This window comes from Colias croceus, chromosome 5, assembly GCF_905220415.1.
Source record: "Colias croceus chromosome 5, ilColCroc2.1".
Classification (NCBI taxonomy): Eukaryota; Metazoa; Arthropoda; class Insecta; order Lepidoptera; family Pieridae; genus Colias; species Colias croceus.
The window spans coordinates 4187189-4213028 of record NC_059541.1 but is presented as its reverse complement, the minus strand read 5'-3'; the positions used below and the strand labels follow the sequence as shown (position 1 = coordinate 4213028).

The 25840-nt window shown below is 32.8% G+C and overlaps 4 protein-coding genes across 9 annotated transcripts; 2 read left to right on the top strand and 2 right to left on the bottom strand.

Annotated features, from left to right (window-relative positions):
* Positions 1-262: 262 nt before the first annotated feature.
* On the bottom strand, positions 263-2854 carry LOC123691768 (gastrula zinc finger protein XlCGF8.2DB-like). 3 transcript variants are annotated; one of them, XM_045636320.1, is made up of 8 exons: positions 2565-2854; positions 2280-2471; positions 2096-2208; positions 1655-1828; positions 1308-1459; positions 870-993; positions 682-781; positions 263-596 (listed from the first exon to the last, which is right to left on the bottom strand). In XM_045636320.1, exons 2-8 carry the CDS (start codon positions 2394-2396, stop codon positions 333-335), a joined length of 1044 nt encoding a protein of 347 aa, XP_045492276.1. In that variant the 5' UTR covers positions 2397-2471; positions 2565-2854; the 3' UTR covers positions 263-332. The 3 variants fall into 3 exon arrangements, with proteins under 3 accessions (XP_045492276.1, XP_045492277.1, XP_045492278.1); XM_045636321.1 differs by having other exon boundaries at positions 2280-2407; XM_045636322.1 differs by having other exon boundaries at positions 2280-2398.
* A 1551-nt stretch (positions 2855-4405) lies between these two features.
* Positions 4406-9751, top strand: LOC123691706 (protein ILRUN). 2 transcript variants are annotated; one of them, XM_045636233.1, is made up of 6 exons: positions 4406-4610; positions 6040-6256; positions 6344-6457; positions 6892-7118; positions 8061-8167; positions 9367-9751. In XM_045636233.1, the coding sequence occupies exons 2-6, from the start codon at positions 6087-6089 to the stop codon at positions 9394-9396; spliced, it is 648 nt and encodes a 215-aa protein (XP_045492189.1). In that variant the 5' UTR covers positions 4406-4610; positions 6040-6086; the 3' UTR covers positions 9397-9751. The 2 variants fall into 2 exon arrangements, with proteins under 2 accessions (XP_045492189.1, XP_045492190.1); XM_045636234.1 differs by having other exon boundaries at positions 4406-4615; positions 6042-6256.
* Positions 9412-12883, bottom strand: LOC123691705 (thymidylate synthase). 2 transcript variants are annotated; one of them, XM_045636232.1, is made up of 5 exons: positions 12650-12883; positions 12299-12572; positions 12040-12160; positions 11690-11915; positions 9412-10286 (listed from the first exon to the last, which is right to left on the bottom strand). In XM_045636232.1, exons 2-5 carry the CDS (start codon positions 12501-12503, stop codon positions 10077-10079), a joined length of 762 nt encoding a protein of 253 aa, XP_045492188.1. In that variant the 5' UTR covers positions 12504-12572; positions 12650-12883; the 3' UTR covers positions 9412-10076. The 2 variants fall into 2 exon arrangements, with proteins under 2 accessions (XP_045492188.1, XP_045492187.1); XM_045636231.1 differs by having other exon boundaries at positions 12299-12556.
* Positions 12884-14367: 1484 nt separating this feature from the next.
* LOC123691741 lies at positions 14368-21005 on the top strand. Of its 2 annotated transcripts, none has more exons than XM_045636282.1 (10): positions 14368-14582; positions 14789-14909; positions 15344-15532; positions 16415-16563; positions 16785-16957; positions 18058-18191; positions 18491-18665; positions 18822-18932; positions 19679-19790; positions 20589-21005. In XM_045636282.1, the coding sequence occupies exons 1-10, from the start codon at positions 14443-14445 to the stop codon at positions 20884-20886; spliced, it is 1602 nt and encodes a 533-aa protein (XP_045492238.1). In that variant the 5' UTR covers positions 14368-14442; the 3' UTR covers positions 20887-21005. The 2 variants fall into 2 exon arrangements, with proteins under 2 accessions (XP_045492238.1, XP_045492237.1); XM_045636281.1 differs by having other exon boundaries at positions 18058-18197.
* The last annotated feature ends 4835 nt before the right edge of the window (positions 21006-25840 follow it).

Here is a 25840-nt window from a genome sequence, read left to right as displayed (position 1 = left end):
TGTCATTTGATATGCCAACTGTTGACTGTTGGCTTCATGTGTCAGTTTTGAACATGACAGTGACACAAATGTCAGTCTGATAACCACAGAGTAGGTCAACTGCATAGATTAGATACATTGAAAGAAAGAACGTAACGAATAGGCATGATGGTACCTTCACTTTTAAGGCAAATTAAGTAGGTACACAAACAATGTGCACAAACATGCGAGACTAAAAACTGTTTTGACTTCTATAACATTAGCTTTAAAATAAAAGAACCTGTTAATTATAAATATTTTTTTTATTGTACATTCGAGGTACTACCACAATTTTCAACTAATCAGTTTTAAATTCAAATGATTACAGGATTTTCGTGTTGGATTCCTATATTACACAGCTGGTTGACACCTCCATTTTCTACATTAGGTTCAACAGTTCCACCTTGAGCCATATATGGATTTTGTTCAAAGGAACAGTGCAGTCCTGCTAATTTCAGGGCTGTATTAGTCCTTGGAACATAGGCATCTTTGCGTTTTTTTCTACCTGTAACTAATGTCTTTGGTGGCTTATACATTGCAGGACGATTGTGCCTTTCTATGTGTTCATTCAATTTTGCCTGTAAATTAAAATAAATGTACATTTACATGTTTTACTCTGCTTTTTATGTAATTTCCACAAATTTGAGTAACAATAAAATTTACCATTGTAGTCAATTTTGCATCACAAAGATGGCAATTAAATGTCATCCCTTCATGTTTTACTTGTATGTGCTGCTTTAGATTGCTGTTCCTTGAATAATGCCTAGAAATAAAAAAAGGTTCGTACATTTTTATTACGGGAAATAATAAAAAGTAAAATGAATTTATTTACATAATTAAACACATACTACCTAAAACAGTTTTCAAAAGGGCAAAAGTAAATTGAATTTTCCCTGGAATTCGCGTGAAGTTTAACATGACGGACTATGTGCTGTCTTCGGTTAAATGTTTTTCCACAATCATCACATATATATTCTGAAAATAATAATGTTTTTCTTAAAATACTGTTTTTTTTTTGTATTATGTCTAGCAAGATCATAGTCATCCATGTCTTTGTATTGTATTTTTTTTTACATTATTTTATATAGGCTAAATATTAAAAATCTTACAAAATATTTTATGGCTTCATGAAGATGTGAAATCAGTCGCAAGACTTTATAGTCTTTGTGCAGCATTAGCAGATGAGGTGATTTGCATGAGACCAATTTACAAAATACAAGATATTTAAATAATGAAACAATATAAATACAAAACTTTATTTGTATAAGAAGAAAAATAATATTATATACCTTCGGACTGATGATTTGTCTGCTTGTGACGCAATACATCCGTCCATCTTGTAAATTGTTGATTGCAGTGCTCACATGTGAACACTTTATGGTTTCTTATATGCTTCTTCTGTTCCGTTATAGTCACAAATTGTTTTGGACACATTGGACAACTGCAACATTTAGAATGTCAATATACTGCCTAAAATTATACATGTATTAAACTTTTAGAAATTCAGATACTGTTAAATAAAATCACTGCTTTTTTGCCACATTTCTAACTTAATGTGTCCATTTAAATCATAGTTAGTAATTATTGAGTTTGGTTAAAGTAGTAAATATTTATCATAAAAATATATTATACATACTTGAAAGCCTTAATTCCTGTGTGATGATACATATGAGTGCTCAATTGATGCTTATGTTTAAAGGAGAGTGGACACTGTTCACATGCAAATGGTTTGGTTCCATCAAGATGCTGTATTTTATAATGCCTTTTTAAATTTTGCCTGTTTGCATATTGTTTTAAACATTTTGGACAGCTGAAACAGTAACAAATTTGAAAATATGTTCTATACACTTACACATAGAATTTAAAACAGTTTGATGAAAAAATATAATTAAGTAGCTATGTTTAGTCATTAACATATTTTATATCATGTTTATAGGAAGGATAATATCATTCTTGTTGTAATTGTATCACTATTGTCATTGTAATGCTGTTTTTAGTGTGCAATAAATAATTTTTTGTTTATTCCTCATAATGAGGAATTCATTTCAGGCCCATATAAGACAAAATAAATACTTACGTATACAATACATCTGTATTATAGCTTCTATGTGCACTATTTATATGTCTCTCTAAGTGACTTTTGCTTGTGTATGATTTTCCACAGCCATCTTCAACACAGGTAAATGGTTTCTAACAATAAATAGCAATATTATGTTATTTTATACACTCAAAATAATTAAGGATTGTTTAATAGAACTTACATAGTTAAAATGTGTTAAGTGATGTTGTGTTAATCTATGAGGTCTATCAAATTCAGCTGAACAGCCAACATGTGCACATTTATATTGCTTCTTTGATTTTGGTTCCTCATCTTCCATATCTAGGTAATCTTAAATTAACAATAAGATATACTCCAAAATAAAAGCGTCATGAACTAATTTTTTCATTTGTAACTGAAATTTTTAATTTTAATTTATAGGTATAATGTGCGGAACTATAAATGAATAATAAATATTTTTTAAATCTACATAGTAACGATTTCTTACCGGGAAGCTTCCCTATTCGTTGGATAACACTACTTCATTTATATTACAAGGTAAATTAAGGGAGTAATAAATAAATAATAGAAACATAATATAACAATTCGAATACATAAGCACAATAGCCCAGAATTTTCTTTTTTAATTAAATATTATACTTTTATCCACCAAATGTTAAGTGTGTTTGTAAAAATTGTATTTTAGAGCGCATTGAAACTAAAAGTTAATACAACGAAATCAAAATATCAGTAGAAAACTTGCGAAAATATGAAAATCTTTCAATTTTCATGTCTAGACCACTCATATATTATGTCAACTGTCAAGTGTCAACTGTCAACACTCAACGCCAAACCCACAAGTCACAAGCCCAACACAAGCCCATAACCATAGAGTAAAGTAATTTAACGTCACAGATCTACTATCTGTGTATATCGTGTACCGTGCGTGTACCCAACGTGTACCTATATCGGGTAGGTACCCTGGGGTACCCATGTGCATAACCACTGCATAACCGTGTATTAGGTGTAAGCTTCTTGGCATAACCCAACAGCAACAATCGCATTTTTTCCATTTTTTTTTTTGTTATGCGCATATTACCTACACCTTCCTCAAGCCCTTATTAGTTATTACACTTCCCTAAAAAAATAAATAAGAAGAAGGTGAGAAGAAGCTTCTGAAAACACTGTCCTAAATTTAGAAATTAAATTAGATAATGCTGATTATGAGAAGGAGGATAGGACCAGCGGGTGCAGAAATTGTCTACGAATTCATTCAAAATCGTTTTACACACGTTTTACATATTATTGAATCTGGTGACATCATTAATTCAGAAGCAAAAACTTTTATCCTATGAGGAATTTTGGTAGTCTAGTACTTCCAATTCGGCTTTACTTTTAATAGTACTTTTGAATGCTAGATAATGTTTTGGAACCGAAGCCGTACTTTTTCAAATCACCCCCCTGCACTACGGAAAGGGAGAGTCTCGATTTTTTCCCCTTGTCGCACGATTTTTGTACGGCGGAATAATGGATTAAAAGTAGTATTGAAATAGTATGACACAGATGCCGTGCAAAATCAAATGACCAAACCCCGGTAATTGTCAGAAAATAAAAAAAAATATTCCGACTTTGTGGACTACCATTTTTGTACGGCACTCTGTGTTTTCTTATTATTTTTAACTAGATTTCCGCCCGCGGCTTCGCCCGCGTTCGCAAAGGAAAACCCGCATAGTTCCCGTTCCCGTGGGATTTCCGGGATAAAAACTATCCTATGTGTTAATCCAAGTTACCCTCTATATGTGTGCTAAACATTGTAATCGGTTCAGTAGTTTTTACGTGAAAGAGTAACAAACATCCATACATCCATACTTACAAACTTTCGCCTTTATAATATATATTAGATAGATATTAGATAGATGGACATGGGTGGTTAGAATGCCGTACAAAAATATGTGACGGTATAGTGCTGAATTTTATTATTTTATGCTCTTATATATCGTCACCTGGTGGTTCAAATGACCTATAACTTTTTCAACATGGGCCTGTAGTCTAATAAAATTTGTCTTGGTCTGCTTCAACCTGCTTCTTTTGTGTAGAACGAACCAACGTTGTCAAGCGCCGGTATGCGCTTATAAGTTTCCAGCTACTTTCTGCATACTGAGGCGTATGCAGAAAGATAGCTGGAGTTTGAGTACAAGACAAGCAAGCATTTATTCTCCTAAAAGTGCCTAAAACTGAGTTATCTTTTTGAATGTAGATTATACAAACGGATCACAGATAAAAATATAACTTTGACCATTGTGGTTTCTTTACTATTTTATTGCTATCTAATAATAATAATAATGATGACAGCTGGTCCACTGTCTGTGTGATTTGTTAAAATTTCAATCGTAATTTTGATGTTAGTCGGTCATTGTATATTTTTTTGTAAATAATGCGATTTGTGTATACATAACTTAATTTAAATCACTGAAAGTAAATAGATTGATTAAATGGTGAATATTGGCGTTTGCTTGGTCAGCTGACGAATATAAACAAAGGAATGTCAAAAGTGCAATTGGCCGTAGATAACCAAAAAGGATCCAACCCACAAAATGTTACTTTTGAGTTATTGAAGTTTGAAGTTTAACCTGTGTTTGTTCATATAAAGACTTGCTTGTGTTAATTGCTTCTTAAGGAAAAGTGTGTGTGTCAATGTATATTTTATTCTTACAAACAAATTTTATTGAATTTAGTTTTATTTCTTGAAATATTCAGCTAAATGTGTGTTAGGATCGTTTTTGATAAAACCTATTTTCAATTATGATAAGTGAATTTTCATTTCGCAACAACGATTCAAAGTAGCTAATTGCTACTAAGATCCTTATTTTTTTTTAATTTCATAAATAAAACAACTAACTTTCAATTTTTTTTTCATTATTTATATAAAACATATTAATTGTATCCGATTTACTATTCTTCTTCGTGTGCGAAGTCCGGTTCATCGCCATATCTACATCGACATGAAGTCTTGGATTGCCCCCTTGGATTGATTTATAGAAATCCAGGCAGTATTTAGATAAATAGTCAAAGATTGACTTCAAATCGTCTAATTGGGCTTTTCTTTAACATTTGGCCATAGTCATTGAAAATCATTATCGAGCCCGCCCATACATACAACTTTTGCATCGACTAAACTGATCTGTCGAGCTGTATTCTCCTCTTGAATTCAACATGACTAAACTGTTTAGTCGATGGAGGTGCGCATACAATCGATTTCAGTCTTAATAATTTATATCCCCAACAAACCTTACAGTCTTCTATAGGCAATTCTTGAATGAAGGTAATAAAGATCACATGAGCGGGTGATCGATAGTTGTACGAGTATTTTTTTTTTTTTTGTTACTTCGACATATTCGTCAGCTTCGTAAATTTTTTCAGGTATTTTCAAAGTGCTTCTATTTTCGAAAAATCGGTATAAAAAAGGCAAAGATGTGTGACCCGATCAAGATACTTGGAGTGTGAACTTAATGCATGCCTAACGCCTCAAGCTTTAAATACATAATATTCAGTCTATCCAAATGTTCTGAATCGTTTTTGTTATTAAACCAGTATACATTTCTACAAAATTCAGTTTAATAAAAGAGATCCATGCTTTCTGAATCTTTTTAGTGATTTATCTATTGCATCATAATATCATAAAAATTAAATATCTAAAAGGATCCACATGCTTTGGATTTTTTTAAACATTTTAGTTTTGTGTTAGTTTCTTAGACTGAGCGTTTTACAATATGATCCAAGAAGAATGGATCGTTTTTACGAAACTAAAATATGGCTTCTCCATACATGTGGGTTGGTACCCAGTGTCAATTTAACGTCAAAATATTCATATTTTACTTGGACTGTTTTTGCTAATCGAAAATATAGACCTAGACGAGCAGTTTGGTATATTTAACTCATTTTCGGTCATGTTGTGGGTTGGATCCTTTTTGCTTATCTACGGCCAATTGTGAGTCGTATTGATGCAATAAACTATCTGAAAAGAAAAACAATGGATGTGGACGGTTCTGCCATTCCCGGGGAGATAGATCAAAATCTCTTGTTGCAATTTAGTTGCATGAACACCACAGATAGAGATGAACTTATAAACCAAATGCAAAGACTTCTAGGACCTAGTTTAAATTATAACACTGCAAGTTTTTTTCTAGATATGAGTAATTGGTAAATAGCCCATTCAAAACAAGTATTGTTAAAAGGTGAAGTATTACCGATTGGAAAGATTTTCATAGATGATTTGTTATTTTTTAGGAACTTACAAGCAGCAATATGTTGTTATTTAGATTATAGTCTACCACCCAAACTTCCATCCATGTCTCTTAAAGCAGCTCAAACACAGGAGTCGGCAGTTGGTCCCGGATCTTGGTAAATTTTATATTGTACCTATATACCTACTACTATTTTAAAGTTTCTTTTAACCTTATGAACTTATATTTCATCATTATTTAGAAGAATTAATATTCTAATTGTATAAAAGTGTGCCAGTAGGCTTATCTTTTCCAATGATATAATTTTTTCAACAACATTTAATTTCTTGCTATTTTTTCTGCTTCCTACAATGTGGAATCAGCATTCTTATTACTGTTATTAATAAATTACAAACAATGTACTAACTAAAGATGCATCAATGAAAACATTGAATTTTTTTTGGATATGACCTTGAACATAATAAATAAATAAATTATTTTGGATAGTAAAATTATTGAATTAATTATTATTGAATTATTTTTGCCTATTGATAGGTGTTAATTTTATTTTTAAATTAATTTATATTATTATTAACTATATTATGATAACAGTTTTGAACAGAATTGGAGTATAGCAAATACAGGCACAGAAGGATGGCCAGGGAGTTGTAGGTTGATTCAGGCTGGAGGTGAACCTTTGGGAGCCACTCCTGTGTACGTACCACCTTTACCACCTGGACATACAACTACAATAACTATGAAACTTGTAGCACCCAGCTCCCCCGGAACTTTTAGAGGCTATTTCCACTTAGTTACAGAAAAAGGAGAACAAATAGGAGGTAAGTTCCATATTAACCATTAGTTTATTTTTTTTAGATAAAATTAATCAATGTTTAACATTAGTGCTGATTTACACAGGGTCAGTAGACAAGTCAGTCGCAGCGCCAATTTCGGCACCGCGACAGACTTTAACTGTTTACATGAAGTAAGTAGTAATGGTGCGTTTCTCACGGTGACCACACGTTTGTGAAGTCAGTGGGAAAAATGAATTCGCGAAAACAACTGAAACAACGATTTAATTATTTGTTGAAAAATTTATCAATTTTGCTGTTGAATGAGTTAATAGAAATTGTAGAAAATGAGATATAACTAAAAATAGACGACAATGGGTAAGAAAATGGATTTAGGGATTTAATATCCCAAAGACATTTCGTCTTTGCCATATAATTGCAACAATTTGAAGGTTTCGCCTTGGCTTACGGGTCATTTTTATCGCCAGCGAAAAAAACGTGGTCACTCTACAACGCAGCAGCAATGACTAACCACGCACTTACTTGTCTGTTTACACGGGGTTTATTTGGCTGACTTGGGGGTGCGCGGGTAGCGGGGGGCGCCAACTGACTCTAAAATATTTGTGTCCGAATATTCAACTCAGCGCTGAGTTCAAGCCTCTGTGCTGACTTCAAATCTGTTTACACAGGGTTTTTTTCGGGTCAGCACTGATTTGCCTCGAATTTGTAGTCAGTTACTGACCCTGTGTAAATCAGCACTTATTTATGTGTGAACATGATGTGTTATTTGAATTGCTATTGGCAAGATTGCACAATATTTTGCAAAAAGCTGTTTTTTAATAAAATAAATAATTAAATATGAGAATGATCTATGAAATGGTAAGGAAATAAATAAATTTATGACGCAAAGAAAGATAAATGAATAGAACAGGGGCAAAATTTAACCTAAATATAAATCAATCTTTATGTTTATTGTTTTACTTTTTACAGATACATTATGGGTAGAAATAAAAGTAGAATCTGAGGAAACTATGGCATTAGCCGAACAAATGGCTGCATTGCCTATACCAAGTAGTAGGCTAGAAGAACAATCACAGGTAAACAATTTTTTATTATAGTAGAGCCATTTTAATAGGCAACATTTGACAGTTCAACAGAATTCAACAACGTAACCTAGTAACGACGACATAGAGTAACATGATATTTCGTTTTATTAGAACTGCACATTTGCTTAACTTTTTTCAATTACGATTACATATTTATAATAATGATGACCGATACAAGTAATTTTAAGATTTCTTTTTACTGATAAACCATACTTAACATAATAAACAATTTCTGAATTGAAGAACTGACGTCGCTACAATTTTGTGTCAATAAACCTTTTTTAACCGACTTCAAAAAAAAGGAGGAGGTTATCAATTCGGCCGGTATATATATTTTTTTTTTTTTATGTATGTACACCGATTACTCCGAGGTTTCTGAACCGATTTACGTGATTCTTTTTTTGTTCGATGCGGGATGGTGTCGAATTGGTCCCATAAAAATTTTATTCGGATAGGCCCAGTAGTTTTTATTTTATGAGCATTTTTGTCTGTAGGTATTTGTAAATTTTGCAAGTGCAAGTTTGAAGTCGGTTGTTTTTAACGCAGTTATCACTTGTTCTTTTTAAATACTAGAGACGTTACTCTAAAAATCGAAATCTGACATCTAGAATCGAATGCATTGATTACTTGTGAATAAAAATCATCATAAATTAATAAATTCGATTGACAAATGTTTCAAATCCGTATCGATTAATTCACTTTAATCGATGTTTTTAAGCAGGTTACCTCTCTTCGTAGATAAAATTGATAGACGTCAAATGTTGCCTATTAAATTGGCTCGACTATAAATAGATCAATTTGACAGTAGTATTAATTTATTCAATCAATTTTACTTGCTTTACAATTATTTACATTGGTTTTCGCGGGATCTGCAATATGGAGGCTATAAAATATTATATTGAACTAGCTAACCCAGCAGATGTTGTCGTCTTTGCGTGAATTCTCAAACCCATGAAGCTGAAATAGCCGTTACTTTATTTTTTAAATCTCTGACGAAAATTTCTTAAGTTTTTCTTTCATAAGATCCTTGGCAATAACAAATAAAATAAAAAAATAATTATCGAAATCGGTCCAATTGTTCATGCGTAATGCCGTGACCAAGTGAAACAGAGATTTGGTTTTATATTATATTCAATGATTGTATAAATTATATAAAAGTAATTAATAACATTTTTCCCTATATATTTCAGGTACCATCACAGGACGATCAAATGTGTTGATAATAAGAAAGTAGATTTCCATTGATACCATTTATTTATCAAAGTCAATTACAATATCCATGAAATTAACACAATTTTTTTTGTACAAAATATTTCTGTTGCAGTCTTTGTTCTACTATATTCATCATGTTAAGAAATTAATGTACAAACAGTAAATACATAAGGATGTTGTCTAGATTGTAAGATAACAAATGTTTATTATAGATTTGTTATATTATGAATTTAACATTTTGAATAAATGCAATGTATTGACAAAATGACATCACTTATTTTTAAGAATGAATTGCCATTTAATTAGTTATGGGCGTTTTTTAATATCATAAATGTAATTTTAATAAAGCAAATTATGAAATGATTTGTGTTTTTTATCACATGTTTCCACTTACAATAATACTGAAAAAAATGATGTAATTCAACAATCACTACTAACATTACTACATAATATTGTGATGATACAAAGTCTTCCGCTGCGTTTGTCCTTCAGTCTAATACAATGAACTCAAACTACGACACTGATTTTTATTCTGTTGGTTGTCACCAATAGGTGGTGTAATTCTTGAAGAAAGAATATTATTTTTTTTAATTTTAGACAATGCTATCAGAAAGCTTCTAAAATACTATATTCTTAAATGTATAGTAATATATAATTTTTTAATACAATTATCATTGAAACATTTATTTTAAACAGCCATTTGCATTTCAATCTTAGGGTGTGGATTGTAGTCCTTAATAACAAAGTCTTCAATCTTGAAGTCATCAATAGAGCTAATCTTCCTGCTGAATTCTAATGTAGGGAAGGGTCTTGGTTCTCTTTCTAATTGTATTTTTAGTGGTTCTATATGATTAAGATATACATGTGTGTCGCCAGTAGTGTGGATAAATTCTCCGGCCTGCAAAAGACAAATATGATATTGTAAAGAATTAATTTTATATTTCTTTCTTGTACCTATGTACTACAAAGTTTTTATGATAGAAATTTTTATAAAAAAAAACTTAAGCAAGCGATATTGAAGATAAGTGAAAGTTGTACAATTTCAATGGCAGGATCATGTAGAATGTTTGGTGTCTTTGTCCCAAATCATTGTTAACCTTTTGAACGCCAATGACATCTATAGATGTCATGCGCAATCGTGCCCTGTGCGCCAACGACACCTATACATGCCAAGAAACAGATCATAGATAAATACAAAATAAACATATTAAACCTTTACTTTTACGTGTTTTATTTATACAGTTTATGAACTGAATCCCCAGTTATTACATAATTGTACACAGTAAACAAAATTGCCAAGTAGTTATTCAAATATTTGATGACAAAAAATAACTTAATTAATGGCTAAAAAAGCACGTTCTCTCGCGCCAATGACATGTATACGTGCCTACTAGTGATGTAGTGTAATATTCAAGTAACTTCATTTATTTTTTATTTTATCGTCACAAACACAATGTATGCGTTCTAGCATAATATTTATTGTCCATGTAATGATAAAAATTCGCTTAGGTCCAAAATGTATAAATATCTCTAAAAATCTGTAGGTACTTACCTATTTAGCAGTTTTCAAAATTTATTACCTAATAAGTCTAATCAGTGCCTTTATTAGAATATTCTTATGATACAAATTGTCGCTATGTCATATCAAAATATGGTAATCGACCTAAATAGGTACCTACATATAATTAGTATTTGTAATAACTCAAGTATTAAACTAAATGATTGGAAAATAAATATGTAGTTTTAATGCAATTCCCTTTATTTAAAGGTAATAGTTGTTTTGATATTTACAAATAAACACTCCACAGTAATACCTATAGTTCATATAAACTTAATAAATAAACTCGATAAGTTATAATAATATACAGCTACACATCCCTAATCAGAAGCGAGAGATTATAAAAAAAAGGATGGTTGCCCGCGCCATTGGCATGTATACATGCCAATGGGGCGTAACTGATAGAGAATAGTGCTGTAACTTGCTGCAATTTTATATGTATTTTTGTATCTCAAAAGGTTGATTTTTTTTGTTGATAGTTGCTATAAATGTGGTCTTAAGTTTTTACAGTAGGAGATGAGGTTAAATAAATATTATTTTTGTGTTATAAGCTGTTTATTCAAATATTCAGACGTGAATTATTATGTTTATCGATAACATTTTGGACTCCCTACTATTTTCAAGGTTATCTCATTGAATTTGTGGCTTGGCGTGGTGGGCACGGCGATGCGTTTTTGCTCTGGCGGTCAAAAGGTTAATAAAGATTAGTTAATATATATAGTGGTAGCAATGCGGATACAAACCTCAAGTTCTGTAATGTGTGCTATCATATGTGTTAAGATAGCATAGCTAGCAATATTGAAAGGGACACCTAGTCCCATATCTGCACTCCTTTGGTACAATTGACAAGAAAGTTTGCCATTAGCCACATGGAATTGGGCTAAGCAATGGCAAGGAGGTAGCGCCATCTTCTTAAGGTCAGATGGTATCCATGAACACATCAAAATTCTCCTATCGGCAGGGTTCTTCCTAAAAATAAAGAATTTCAGATTATTTGCAGTTAATATTAGCCTTATTTAGTTATTTATAAGGTTACTGTTATGTTTATTTGTTGTATTATTTTTAATTATTGTATTAATGCGTTTTATATTACTTGATAGTGTCAATAACATTCTGTAATTGATCAATCCCCTGGCCAGTGTAATCAGTTTTGCAGTCTTTATATGTAGCCCCACTGTGTCTCCACTGAAAGCCATAGACAGGACCCAAGTCACCTGATATAAAAAGGTATAATAATAAAACAAGAGATAAGTTATAAAGAGTCATAATAAAATACTCTAGCATCATGTAATGTATATTTATTTTTTTAATTTTTAGAATGTGAATTAATAAAAGATTTGTGTATGGCTTACCTTCTTCACGATTTGTAAATCCTAAATTGTCTAAAAATGACCTGGAACCATTTGCGTCCCAAATATGAACACCCTTACTAGCTAGAGCTTTACTGTCTGTGGAACCAGAAATCATCCATAATAACTCTGCTATAATCCCCTTGGTGAAAACGCGCTTGGTAGTTAAAAGGGGTAAAACTTTATTACTGAGGGAATATCTTTGCATTGCTCCAAATATAGACTTGGTTCCCACTCCAGTTCTGTCTATACGTTCATCACCTACAAAATTATTGATCTATAACCACACTTATCAACCTACATAACAGAAGAACAGTGACCTGTGCAAAGGACCTGTGAAACTTAGATAATTACCTGTTTCTATGATCTGTTTCACCAGGTTCAGATATTGATATTCATCATGTGTTTCGCAACCGTTGATAATCCCCATTTTTCTTTGAATAATGCTCAGCGGAATATCCACAAAGAACCCTGAAATTACCCTAAAATCTAAATGTTAAGTTTAAGCTTCAAATTTTCAATCCTTGTACTTTTACTTTGTAGTGTTTTGGCGCCAAATAATGAAGTCTCGCCCTCGGAGCAAGTAGAATGAAGTTGACATTAGACATCTGACATTTTAGTTTTTTTTTTTGGGAGTTTAATGAGGTCTAAACTTTTCGCCGATGTTGAGTAGGTACAACGTGAGTACCACAGTGAGTACCTACATACAACCGTGATATACAACCACAGTATACAACCTATCCAAAAGTTTTTAAGTAATTCTTACTGCATAATAAATCTTATTTAGTTGTTAATAATTATTTAATTATTATCAAAACGAATATACCTATATGGTTACATGTTAAAATATCTAAATAGGTACCTTTGATGGTTTGTCTGGACAGTTTATTTATTACTAGCGGTCCGCCCCGGCTTCGCCCGTGGTACATATTTCGCAATAAAAAGTAGCCTATGTCCTTTCTCGGGTATCAAAATATCTCTATACCAAATTTCATGCAAATTGGTTCAGTAGGTTAGGCGTGATTGAGTAACAGACAGACAGACAGACAGAGTTACTTTCGCATTTATAATATTAGTATGGATGATGGTCATTGTTATCTACACAATGATACAGATGACAATAGATTCAGAGGGGTGGCCAGCGGTGCGTCTTTCCCACCTATACATAGCTAGAACGCAACCATAGGAAACTACTCGTGTATTTATTGTAATGCTGATTTGCACATTTTAAGTAAGTATGTGATTAGATACAATATATACACGAATATTTTGCGTACTGATCGTGTATACTTTGTAACGCGGATGCTTGCGTCTTCGTTCGAAGAAGATAGTTCAATCCTGACCACAATCCTGACCTTTAAAGGATATATCAACTGTGTGCATTGTAAATAACGTAACGCGCATGCGCCAGCCAGGCACAAGCCAGGCACGTATTTTGCCGCGAATTCAAACGTAATGACGCAGCTACTTACCACCACATTCTTGAATATTCTTTGTCTTGATAAATTGTATTGAAATATAGTCATTAGAGGTAAGAAGCTAGGTGCAAGAAAGATCGTTATCTTTCTTGCACCAACTCCCTATATTACTTGCTCTGTGGCACTCACATTAAGGTCAGGAGGAGGTGTTTAACATAAAAAAAAAAACAGAAAAAAGTCGAGGAAAAACATTAGTTTCAACCATAACAAGTTTATGAAATTTTGAAACGATATTTTGAGATAAATTAAAACAGAAACGTGTTTTAAAAGAAAAACAAACATGTTGGATATCCTTTTTTTCTGAAACTGGCGTAGTTACAGAAATTCCGAAATCCGAATCTATTATTTTAAGTAGAGTACCTACCTATGAGTATTAAAAAATTAAGGCCATGCCATGTTTAATTTAATTTATCATTTTAATCGCATCTATGAAAAACAAAAGGCGTGCATTTTTGGACTTTATAACTTCGCGTCGTTGTCTGATTCTCTGCTGCAATTTGTTGTCATTGACAACAGATTTGTTATTATACAAAATATTTTCTGAATTATTTTGTTTATTTATATATAATAACTGTTAGTTCTCGTAAAAACTTTATGATAAATCATTAAATAACTTTGGAATAAGATATAGAATCAAATATAACAAGTAGTTGTGCGTATTAGTGTGCTATGCCGTTTCATGAAGCGCCATGTGTGGAGCTGGGTGCTGCACCAAGGACTCCTAGTGTAATAGCATCCCCATCTCCCTCCGAAATTTCTAGTACAAGCTCATCAGAACCTCAGAATGTTCGAGCAACACCTTTGTTTAGGTATATTTAAGTTTTATGATGTTACCTGACCTACTTAGTGATTCATTTACTACTTCTGCGCATTTTTTGTATACGGTTGCTTGCAGGAAAATTAAAAAAAAAAGCACACGTAGTTAGTTTTCGAGTAAACAATCTGCTCTTATGTTATTAAGTATGTAACCTGCGTACATACAAAAAATGGAAATAAATTTCATTTATTAATTTAGAGCATTGGCGATGAGACCGCCTGATCCAGAACAGCCACCTGGGCAAGATGAACTGGAACGTCGTCTTCCAGGCTATAGACGGATTGTCATCCCAAGAGAGTTGACGCTCATAGAATTGCTCGTAAGTTCTTAAATTAAAAATGTACAATTTACCTATACTTTTGTAACGTTGTGTCACTCCTTTACCTAGCCGTAAAGCCAAAATAGCTTCAGCAGTCCTTTACCTTTTTTGCAAATACATAGTTATTATTCGACACGTTAAAACGATAGAAAGTAACAATTTAAACTTTCTAAAACTGTATAAACTTGGTGAATGAAAAAAAATGAAATTTTAATCTCTCTTTAATCGTATACTAATTACGGTATGTACGGAGTACCTATAATAATCTACATCTATTCTGCAATAACACCACATGATATAATATGTCGTGGTTATATAATATATGAATAAATATGAATATGGTCCCTATATTCTTAGGAGATCAGAATAAAGGTACCATATTCCCAATTAACCAATTTAGATATATAGTCACCTAGAGTTATTTGTTTTATAAGAAACAAAGCAGTGGTGTCACAACTGATGAAGAAGTTCTAAGAATTCGTGAAGCCAAATTGCGAGTGGTAGCGGAGCGTGTAGGTTTGCGACGGTTACACGTTTTGGCTCCAAGACTTCGTTCGTTGACCCTCGACGGGAGTGCTATATCATCTTTGAGAGATCTCGGCATTGGATTGGTCCATTTAAAGGTACAGTTTCTAATGGGTACAATGGTGTCTTGATACTAGTAAAAAAGTTAGAACTATACCACAGATGCAGGATACTACACAGTACACTATACTCAGCCCTTGTTCAAAAGTTAACGGAAGCACAGATATGAGACAATTTTTGACGTGACAACGTCTTATAATTCGATAGAGCCGCCTGCACGCACGAAAATACATGACTCATGCGGCGTTACCTCGCTCTGAGGCGTTCCATGTAAGGCTTGAAGTGCGAGCGAGAGCGCGGAACGAACGACAAAGAAGCACAATCGGACGTTGTCACGTTCAACTATCGTCAGTAAACCGACTTTACAGACAACCAATTTTTTTTTATTTTTAACGGAAAGTGCTTATTTCTTTAATGTTCTATGGCCGATCCCTTTTCTTCCAATCTTCCGATCAAATTATATTTTACCTACACAAAAAAAGAGTGTGTGATGTACACGCGTTAGAAGTTATACCTACTTCTTTGGCGTATGGAAAAAATACTAGAATATACAACTTGAACATAGACTTTATCAACTTTCATACCACCTAGAACTAACTTCATGCTGTTAAATTTAGGTGTATGTCGGTGTGGGCGCGCATCGTAAAAATTCACTCTCACCATTTTTCTCCATCGCGCCAAAAGAAGTACATAACTTCAAAAATATAAATGCCACAATTACAAGTAAATTTCCTATAGGCTATAGAATAAAAAAAATAGCGTGAATTATTATTGTGTTAGAATTTTGCCATTTTGCGCCTATTCTTCGAGCAAAAAGGCATGATATTCATTATATTCAGCATTCCAAGTCCGCTACGGAGTTTTGTACTTATATAGATAAAAATGTAGATTATGGATGATTATGGAACAAATTATTACAGTTTTTGAGCGTAAACCGTTGCGGCCTCACGTCTCTCGACGGGATATGGGGCTTGGGAACTCTCCGGGAACTGAACGCTGCTGGAAACCGCCTTCATGATTTAAATCCGTTAGCCGTGTTGCAAAAGTTACACACATTGAATCTTGCGCAGTAAGTCAAATTATTGAATTATTTATGTACCTGTTACGTATGTTTGTTTTCTTATAATGATCACCTCTTCAACACTTTTATACAACATGCATACTAAAATCAATGAAATTGAGTACAGAATGCACGCTTGTGCTACTCACAAATCTTTCTGATAGCGTAGCTATTCTACCCAATCTAGTTACCAGTAAGTTAATCAAAACAGACACTTTTTATGTCACTAGAAATCCAATAGAAGAATCGAGCCGCCTCTGGACATTAGGAGTGTGTAGTTCCCTGCGACGTATTGTGTTACGAGGAACACCACTGTCCGACCTGCAGCATTATACGTCGCTCGTGACGTCAGCTCTGCCAATGTTGACACATTTGGATGACCGTCCGTTACAAGATGATAATGGTAAGTTTAATTGAATGGATTAGTTTAAGTTTTTGAGCATCATAAAAACAATAAAATTTTCTTTTTAAGGTTTTACGTTTTGTACGTAGTAGGAAACCAATATTGTTTATTTTATACTAATGAGGTTTAAGGCGCTGCCCTGAGTAAACATTTCATTCCACTCACACACACACGCCGCGCCACAGCTGCAGCCCGACGCCATACGCGCGTCATTACGAACGGGCCTCAGACGGTAGTGTTGGTACACAGGCGTTCACGCACACATGCGTACGTTTTTGGTTTGGAAATAAGAATTTGCGATTTACACGAAATCTATTGATTGGACTAAAAAAATAACACAGTATTATCTTAGTATGTTGCTTGTAGAATTATTTGCCGAAAAAACAGAATGATTGCATGTACTTAGTTTAGTATGGTTTTTAAGCACCAAAAGATTTTTTTAGAGGTACCTTTGTGATTTTTTTCTATTGAGTAAAATAAGTTGTATTGTGTTTTCAACACACTATCTAGCTAGTTTATCTCCTGAAGAATATCATATATTTACCTGAGATTTTTTACTGCAGTTAATCATATACTTTAAAGCATTTTAATTTAGCAGCAAACTCGCGTTTTGCTCTACTAGCCACCTTAATAATTGAAAATAGTAATCATTTTATGGATGTATAAATAGTAACTATTATAAACATAATAAATCTATATAATATAAAGTATCTTATATAAATGCTAGATCAATCACATGATTATAATTGTATACCGGATCTGTAACTATATTATACAATTATATTGTATTGTACGTGGTTTGAATTACATGCTACATCTGCATCACTACTATAGCATGACATGGCCGAGTGGTGAATACTTGAGCGTATAACCGTGGTGGATTCCCGTCAAGATGAATCAAAAAATGTCTTGCTTTGGGAGGACATAGAAGCCTGATCAGGTGTAAAATGCACCTGCATACTTCATAATGCTTTAAGTCACAAAGGGACAAATATTTATTGAGAAGAAAACCTTTATTATTAAAAAAAAAATCTTAAAATTATCTTAAATTTTATCTTATTTTGATTATCATGCCTAATAATTTCATTTATCATGTTTAGCCGATGAAAACTTATCACTAGAAGCATCTTCGGACTCTGAAGCAGGTGTGAGTGATATTGAGGAAGACCAAGTGGTCACTAATAAACAAACAAATTTTGATGATGTTCAACCTGGACCTTCTCATCAGGGAAAGGTACAAGTAGGTACTTTAAAACTAACTCGCATTCTAAGCATATACATTGCATGACTCTTCTTCCCAAAAATAGTTTCTCTTTGGTTTGCTTGGTCTTGGTATTTATTAATTTTATTCTTAGCTGCTTGTAATATAATTGTAACGGTAAATTGCAAATGAATCAGTTTCATCACACTCAATTCTTTTCCTCTATAATATTAATTGTCAATTCGCTTATATTATTTTTATTACAGGAAAATCAGGCGATAAAAGATTGAAAAGGCCACATCAGTTTCTTTACAAAATATTTTCCTTTGCAGGCGGATGTAAATGTTCCAGAAATTGAATTGAAGCGGGAACGGACGTTTCGTAGACCAGCGACAACAGAATGCGCGGGAACACGGCCGCGCGTCCGTTTGCCACAGAGACCGAAAACAGCAGTCGAGCGCACCACAGACAAACTGACCAAATTACACATAATGCATACTCTTTTGGGTACGTGGTTTTTCTCAATTTTGCAAAATTAGGGTTATGTTTTTCGACTTTATAAACGCATAATATATGTGTGTATTTCTCAGGCAGATTCTATACAAAATTGAGGTCAAATTATGTCTACAGTTTACATTCTATAGTTATTTTTATTGTCCATAGATGACGAATGGCATTCTAGTGCAAGTGGAAGCAAGTTGACTTCAAATGCGCCGGTTTGTGGAAATTTGGCGCGGGCTTTACGAAGAACGAAGAACAGTCGTAACAGTTCAAGTACCTACATGTCATTTTTTTATTATAACGATGACAGTTGAGACGTAATTATTACTTACCTACTATGTGAAATAAACGGGATTTAGGTAGATAAATTATATTTATTATATGATGAAATTATTTATTATACCAAATGGAAATAATTTTGAAGTACCCTCTAACGGTCTAACCAATGATGCCTCGTTATATTTTAAAATTTTTACAGAGACTTACATAACGACAGAACATTATATGCTATTCATAAAAATAATATATAAATGGTAATAGGTAAGTATTTGTAAACACTTGTTATGTAGGTAATTTAATGATATTGAGTAATCAATTTATATCACATACTCCATCTAATAGAATAAGCAACTTTCGTAAATTTTATAATCATAGCCGGATTACGAAAGCACGTTATTGAATCGTGTGACGATAATATGTTTTATGATTGTTTGGTAAATAATGCTCATCTCTTGAATACTGTGTACTTTTGGACGCAGTTGACACAGATTTCTCTTTGTACAAGTATACGTCTTCGTCTAAATTCTTTGAGTACACTCCACAAATTACAGTTGTAAATAGTAGAATGTACTAGGTACTCATTATCTAGGTACCATATTTTTTTCAATGGACAACTGTATAGGTAATATCCTTATAATAAAGACTATTGCATGATTCTTAACTCTATGAAAATATTATGCCATTTTCAATGAAAAATTAAATAAGTATCAAGAATTTTTTTAACTATTTATTTTAAACAGCTAGTTCCATAAGAACAGAAGAAACAATGGAGCAAGCTTGTCGGGCCGTAGCTGCTGAAATACCAATGACTCTATCAGCAGATGTGTGGGAGAAGTTTAAAAAGGATACTGGGTAAGTTTATTGTACACATATTATTATAGTAAATGTATATTTATTATTATGTATACAATAATAAATCTAAACTTATCAATAATAATAATCCATACTTTAATATTATAAATGCGAAAGTAACTCTGTCTGTCTGTTACTCAATCACGCCTAAACTACTGAACCAATTTTCATGAAATTTGGTATGGAGATATTTTGATACCCGAGAAAGCTACTTTTTATCCCGGGAAAATGACGCAATCCCGGAAATCCCACGGGAACGGGAACTATGCCGGTTTTTCTTTGACTGCGCGGGCGAAGCCGCGGGCGGAAATCTAGTTAATATAAGGATAATTTGATTGATTGATTGATTTATTTATTTATATAAGGCATTATATTTTATATTTGTGACATTTAAAATCGTGAAAATCGTTCAGAATTTGTTTTAAAATGATGTACGAATAATATTTACAAACTGTAGAGAGTGTTTACTTTCATAAATAGTAATTATTTGATAAACTTTAGTGAAAGGTTTGCGAATATCAATAACATTAAATAGTGATAAAATTAATAAATAAAAGACACCGATGAAATCGTGCAAATGCAACATTGTCTGTAGGTATTTATTCAACTTATATTTTGACATAAAATGAACTAAAACATACTACATATTATTTACTCTGGAATGTAAAATATTATGCCGTTATCAGTGTATGTCAATATGCAAATGGGAGAAACAATGTTGTTTGTATATTATTTTCGTGATATGATAATCTAAATAATATATACATGCAAAGTAAAAATAATTTTTATTTATTCCAGTATTGAAATCGATCTAGACTTCAATGAAAGACCAAAAGGCGAGGATCCGAACCGTGTTATTGAGCAATTAGAACAAATAGAGAGGGAGACAATGGAACGGTTGAATAACGACAATCCAGATTCGAATTTTACGCGCAATGTTTTCAAGTTTTCCACCGATCCTTCTAGAATATTCTCGAGCAACATAAACGATACTGAATTGTGGCGGGAAATAGAAGATCTCGCAGTGCCAGATGTACAAAATGATGTGGATGAATTGTATATTGCGAGTAACGTGCGATTTGCTGTTGACGAATAATAATTATTGTTTCATTTTTTTTATAGGTCATTTGAAATTAAGGGCCGATTTTTCAATGCTTGGATAAAACTTATTCGTCGAATAATGTATTAAACTACAATTTTAAAAACGTATTCTTATTGCCCGTATTTGACAGTTTACGTGACATTTTAATATTATCGTGTAATACTTTATTGGACGGATAAGTTTTATCCAAGCATTGAAAAATCGGCCCTTAAATGACTAAATTAGAATTTCATATGGTAATAGAATATTGTTACCGAAATGAAATATCTAACATGCAAATGCGTATTGAAATATAGTATAACATAATATTAATATGTTGATGGAGCTGTTGTTCAAAATACCTATATAACATTATTTCCAACATTTTTCCTTTAAAATTTTTGAAATATTATTTGGTATTCTTATTGTTCATCGATTTCAACTTAAATCTTGCAAATAGCGTAGGTACCTCTTTATATAGGAATTTTAAACTGATTCTTCCTTGCTATCGTCTACCTCATCAAATTATACTTATTGTTACAAGTATATATAAGTAGGTATGTACTTATCGTGTTGAAATGAGAATTGATGAAAAGAAACGACAATTTTATGTATGAATTGTTATCAATCAAATAACATAATATTTTATTAAATTAGTTTAGTAAGGATGGAGTAGGTCAAATTTTGTTTCGTCTTCATTGTTATGGTGAATAAATTTATTTTCTGTTAAAAGTGCTTTTTATTTACAAATTAGCTTACCGCCCGCGGCTTCGCCCGCTTTGTCTAAAACCTAATAAATTATATACTAAAACCTTCCTCTTCAATCACTATCTATTAAAAAAACCGCATCAAAATCCGTTGCGTAGTTTTAAAGATTTAAGCATACAAAGGGACAGAGAAAGCGACTTTGTTTAATACTATGTACCTAGGTAGGTACGTAGGTACATAGTATAAAAAATTGATCAGTGAAACTGATGTATGCAATGCATGACTGCCCCTAACCCCGCTCGGGGACACGGGACTTCAACTACACTATCGGTCAATTAAGGAAAGCTGGGCATGTTCACAGTACTCACACTTATGCAATTTCACTTACAGTATGTTCAAAAATAAATGCGACTCTAGTTTCATTTTAGACTTGAATTGTAAAATGGGTGCGTTGTAGATAAATATATTATGCAAATATAATTATGAAAGCTTTCATAATTTACCTGTAAAATTATACTTTAAAAGTAAATCAATTGATGAAGTTAATTATTTATTCTAATAATAATCAATTGGATAAAAGTATTAATAATCATTCAATTATCAAATAATAATTAAATTTCAGGTCATAAAAACAATACAAATAACACGTGCGCTCACTCCCAACACACGGATGGTTGTTTTGATAATGATTTAAATAACGGACGTCTTCTGCAGTTGCGGAGCAGTCTTGTCCTGACTTTAGTCGAGTAAAGATATCTAAGAAATATTATATTTGTAGTAAGTACGTAATACCTCGATCGAATACTGGAGGTGCTCGAGAGAATTGGTCTAGACTATAAGGATTGCCGTTTTATAAGAAATCTGTACTGGAACCAATGTGCAAATGTAAGAATAAATGGCAAATTATCTTCACACGTAGAGATTCAGCGAGGTGTACGTCAAGGTTGCATTTTATCTCCCTTGTTGTTTAACTTATATGCCGATTCTATATTCTCAGAGGCTATAGACAACAACCCGCATGGCATCACACTTAATGGGAAACTGCTTAACAACATGAGATATGCAGACGATACGATACTAATCGCGGAGTCAGTCAGTGGCCTACAAGATCTGGTCAATTCAGTAGCTTCCGTGAATGCTGACTATGGTGCTGACTATGACGGACAAGAAAAAACTATAAATGATGCTCGTCTTTAATCTTTTTTATATTACTTTTATATGGGAACCCAACATTTCCTGAAATAAAACAATTTTATTTATTATTTTATTATTTTATGGTATTAACATCAATGCAAAAAAGACTAAGTGTATGACAATTAGCCGAACACCAGAGCTTTACACACAACCTTTATATCTCAATAGTCTAGTTCTTGAACGTGTTTCCAAATTTCGATATTTAGGCACAATGGTTGATGATAGAGGTGACCACAGCCTTGAAATTCGTTGTAGGATTGAGCAAGCACGTAGTGCCTTCACTAAGTTAAAACGAGTTCTATGCGACAGACGCCTTAACATTAAGCTCCGGACACGTATTGCACGATGCTATGTCTTTTCTGTACTCCTTTACGGTATGGAAGCTTGGACGCTGACAGAGACTATGTCCAAAAAACTGGAAGCGTTTGAGATGTGGGTATATAGAAGGATGCTTAAAATATCTTGGACAGAACGTGTACGAAATGAAACGACGTGTAAAAAAAAAAAAAAAAAGAAAACTCGAATATTTCGGTCATGTGATGCGTAACAGCAAGAAGTATGAACTCCTTCAACTAATCATGCAGGGCAAAGTGGCAGGTAGAAGGAGACCTGGCCGCAGACGGATATCATGGCTCAGAAATCTTCGTCAGTGGTTTGGGAAGAGCACTAAAATCATTGTTCAGAACAGCGGTTTCCAAAATTGAAATAGCCCTAATGATCGCCAACCTCCCAAAGGAGAAGGCACTTTAAGAAGAAGAAGACGTAATACCTACCAATACGCGCTAACAAATATGTGTTACATGTTTATTGTATAATTTTCACACTATTGGTTTTAAACTCAAACTCAAACATTTATACAATTAGACTTCTTCTAGAAGCACTTTTGAATCGTCTTAGCAGTTTAACAGTTTTAACATTTACCACCAATTCAGAGAGCAGTATCTATAGAGAAGAAGAAGAATCTATTTAATCATACCTAATCGTAATCTTCTACTTCACTGAAACTTTCATCGCTCGAAGAACTCGCCGTCAGTAAATGAGTCAGTGTAATTTTCTACTTTTGGTTCTAATTGAATATATTTTTCCTCATGTTCTCGCGTCTTTCTCCAAACGTCACTAAACATATCCAGACTAATATGGCATTTGCTTCCTTTCTAAATAATTCTTCCACAGTTTTCAAGTTAAAGTTCACATTTTGTGATGCTACTTTCCCTTTAATTATGCCCCATAGTAACTCTATTGGGTTGAGTTCTGGATGGTATGGTGGAAGGCGCAATACACTATGTCCATGATCTTTGAGGATTGCATCAAGTAAAAATTGTGTATAGTTTGGCTTATTTTTTTTAATAATGTGATAACTCTGATTATTAATTAGTAATTTGATTTTTGAAAAAAAAATGCCGATTTTAGTCAAAATTTATATTTTTCTAACAAGATCCTTATCATCCAAATAAATCCACCTTGGTGAGAAAAATTGACATTTCTAATGAAAATGAACAAAAAATTAAATGATTTTATTAAATACTGTAAAATAGTCTATAATTCTTCCATTTACTGTATCACAAAATTCTTCATAGATTTTTAGATATTCGTACTACACCAATTACATCACCCTGTATTTATAAACAATTGCAAAATATGACACATACATAGGCCGGGAGATACTGACACAAAATTTCGGGTCATTTGTAACAGAATGGCGGTTCTACAGAGGTCTTATTACGCAATGACTAAAAGAAAAATGATGGTCAGAACGCTGGTACCGGCGGACTAGTCGCGTGGGCGTTAGTCGAACTCATCGTATAAATAGTGAAAGTCAAACGATTTGTAACACAAAAATTTTAGAATTTACCGATAGCCCATAAAAAAGATGTAGTCCGCCGGTACCAGCGTTCTGACCATCATTTTTCTTTTTGTCATTGCGTACTAAGACCCTTCTAGACCGCCATCCTGTTACAAATGACCCGAAATTTTGTGTCAGTATCTCCCGGCCTAACATGTGCAATGTGTAAATGTGTTGACGTTCCAGCTCTTCTTAATATATCAATACGGAATTATGACGAACATTGTAAATCACAAAAATATTACACACGTGGAATAATTAATTGGTCTATAAGAACCGACCAAAAAGTGAAACGTCAGTAAATATAATTCGAACGAAGGAACAATTTTCTTATGATACAAAGCATTTCAATTATTGAATTACTTATATATTATATCAATAATTATATAAAAATAAATTGGTCAAGGCAAATCAGCTTGAAGTTTCTAAGATTTTCGTTTTCACTTCGTATGTTTTGGAATTTACACAATTGACACTTTGAAGAGAAGTATTACCTAATCTTACAATGCTTGCTTCGTGGTAGTTACTTATATACCAAATAGCAACTCATTTTTTTGTAATAGAATAGAATGAAAGATCAAACGATGTTTTTTTCGTTAATTTAACATCATTGAATATCAACCAATTTGGGAGCCGAGCATGCTAACAGCACAAATTGAGCCAGCTTGCACCGGAAAGATGGGGAGTCAAAGGTCCGTATCATTTTCCGTAGTCCTTTCAAGTCGTTTCCCTTTGTTTAATACTATGTACCTAGGTAGGTACGTAGGTACATAGTATAAAAAATTGATCAGTGAAACTGATGTATGCAATGCATGACTGCCCCTAACCCCGCTCGGGGACACGGGACTTCAACTACACTACGGAATTATGACGAACATTGTAAATCACAAAAATATTACACACGTGGAATAATTAATTGGTCTATAAGAACCGACCAAAAAGTGAAACGTCAGTAAATATAATTCGAACGAAGGAACAATTTTCTTATGATACAAAGCATTTCAATTATTGAATTACTTATATATTATATCAATAATTATATAAAAATAAATTGGTCAAGGCAAATCAGCTTGAAGTTTCTAAGATTTTCGTTTTCACTTCGTATGTTTTGGAATTTACACAATTGACACTTTGAAGAGAAGTATTACCTAATCTTACAATGCTTGCTTCGTGGTAGTTACTTATATACCAAATAGCAACTCATTTTTTTGTAATAGAATAGAA

Coding starts and splice junctions, on each gene's coding strand:
- LOC123691768 (XM_045636320.1), bottom strand. CDS start 2,396: ATGGAAGATGAGGAACCAAAATCAAAGAAGCAATATAAATGTGCACAT. Junction 1,829..2,095: donor AATACAGATGTATTGTATAC/GTAAGTATTTAT, acceptor TTACTGTTTCAG/CTGTCCAAAATGTTTAAAAC. Junction 1,460..1,654: donor ACAGGAATTAAGGCTTTCAA/GTATGTATAATA, acceptor TAAATGTTGCAG/TTGTCCAATGTGTCCAAAAC.
- LOC123691706 (XM_045636233.1), top strand. CDS start 6,087: ATGGATGTGGACGGTTCTGCCATTCCCGGGGAGATAGATCAAAATCTC. Junction 7,119..8,060: donor AAAAGGAGAACAAATAGGAG/GTAAGTTCCATA, acceptor TACTTTTTACAG/ATACATTATGGGTAGAAATA. Junction 8,168..9,366: donor GGCTAGAAGAACAATCACAG/GTAAACAATTTT, acceptor TATATATTTCAG/GTACCATCACAGGACGATCA.
- LOC123691705 (XM_045636231.1), bottom strand. CDS start 12,725: ATGGGGATTATCAACGGTTGCGAAACACATGATGAATATCAATATCTG. Junction 12,161..12,298: donor ATTTACAAATCGTGAAGAAG/GTAAGCCATACA, acceptor TTTTTATATCAG/GTGACTTGGGTCCTGTCTAT. Junction 11,916..12,039: donor AATGTTATTGACACTATCAA/GTAATATAAAAC, acceptor CTTTATTTTTAG/GAAGAACCCTGCCGATAGGA.
- LOC123691741 (XM_045636281.1), top strand. CDS start 14,443: ATGCCGTTTCATGAAGCGCCATGTGTGGAGCTGGGTGCTGCACCAAGG. Junction 18,198..18,490: donor CTCATCAGGGAAAGGTACAA/GTAGGTACTTTA, acceptor TTTCCTTTGCAG/GCGGATGTAAATGTTCCAGA. Junction 19,791..20,588: donor AAGTTTAAAAAGGATACTGG/GTAAGTTTATTG, acceptor TATTTATTCCAG/TATTGAAATCGATCTAGACT.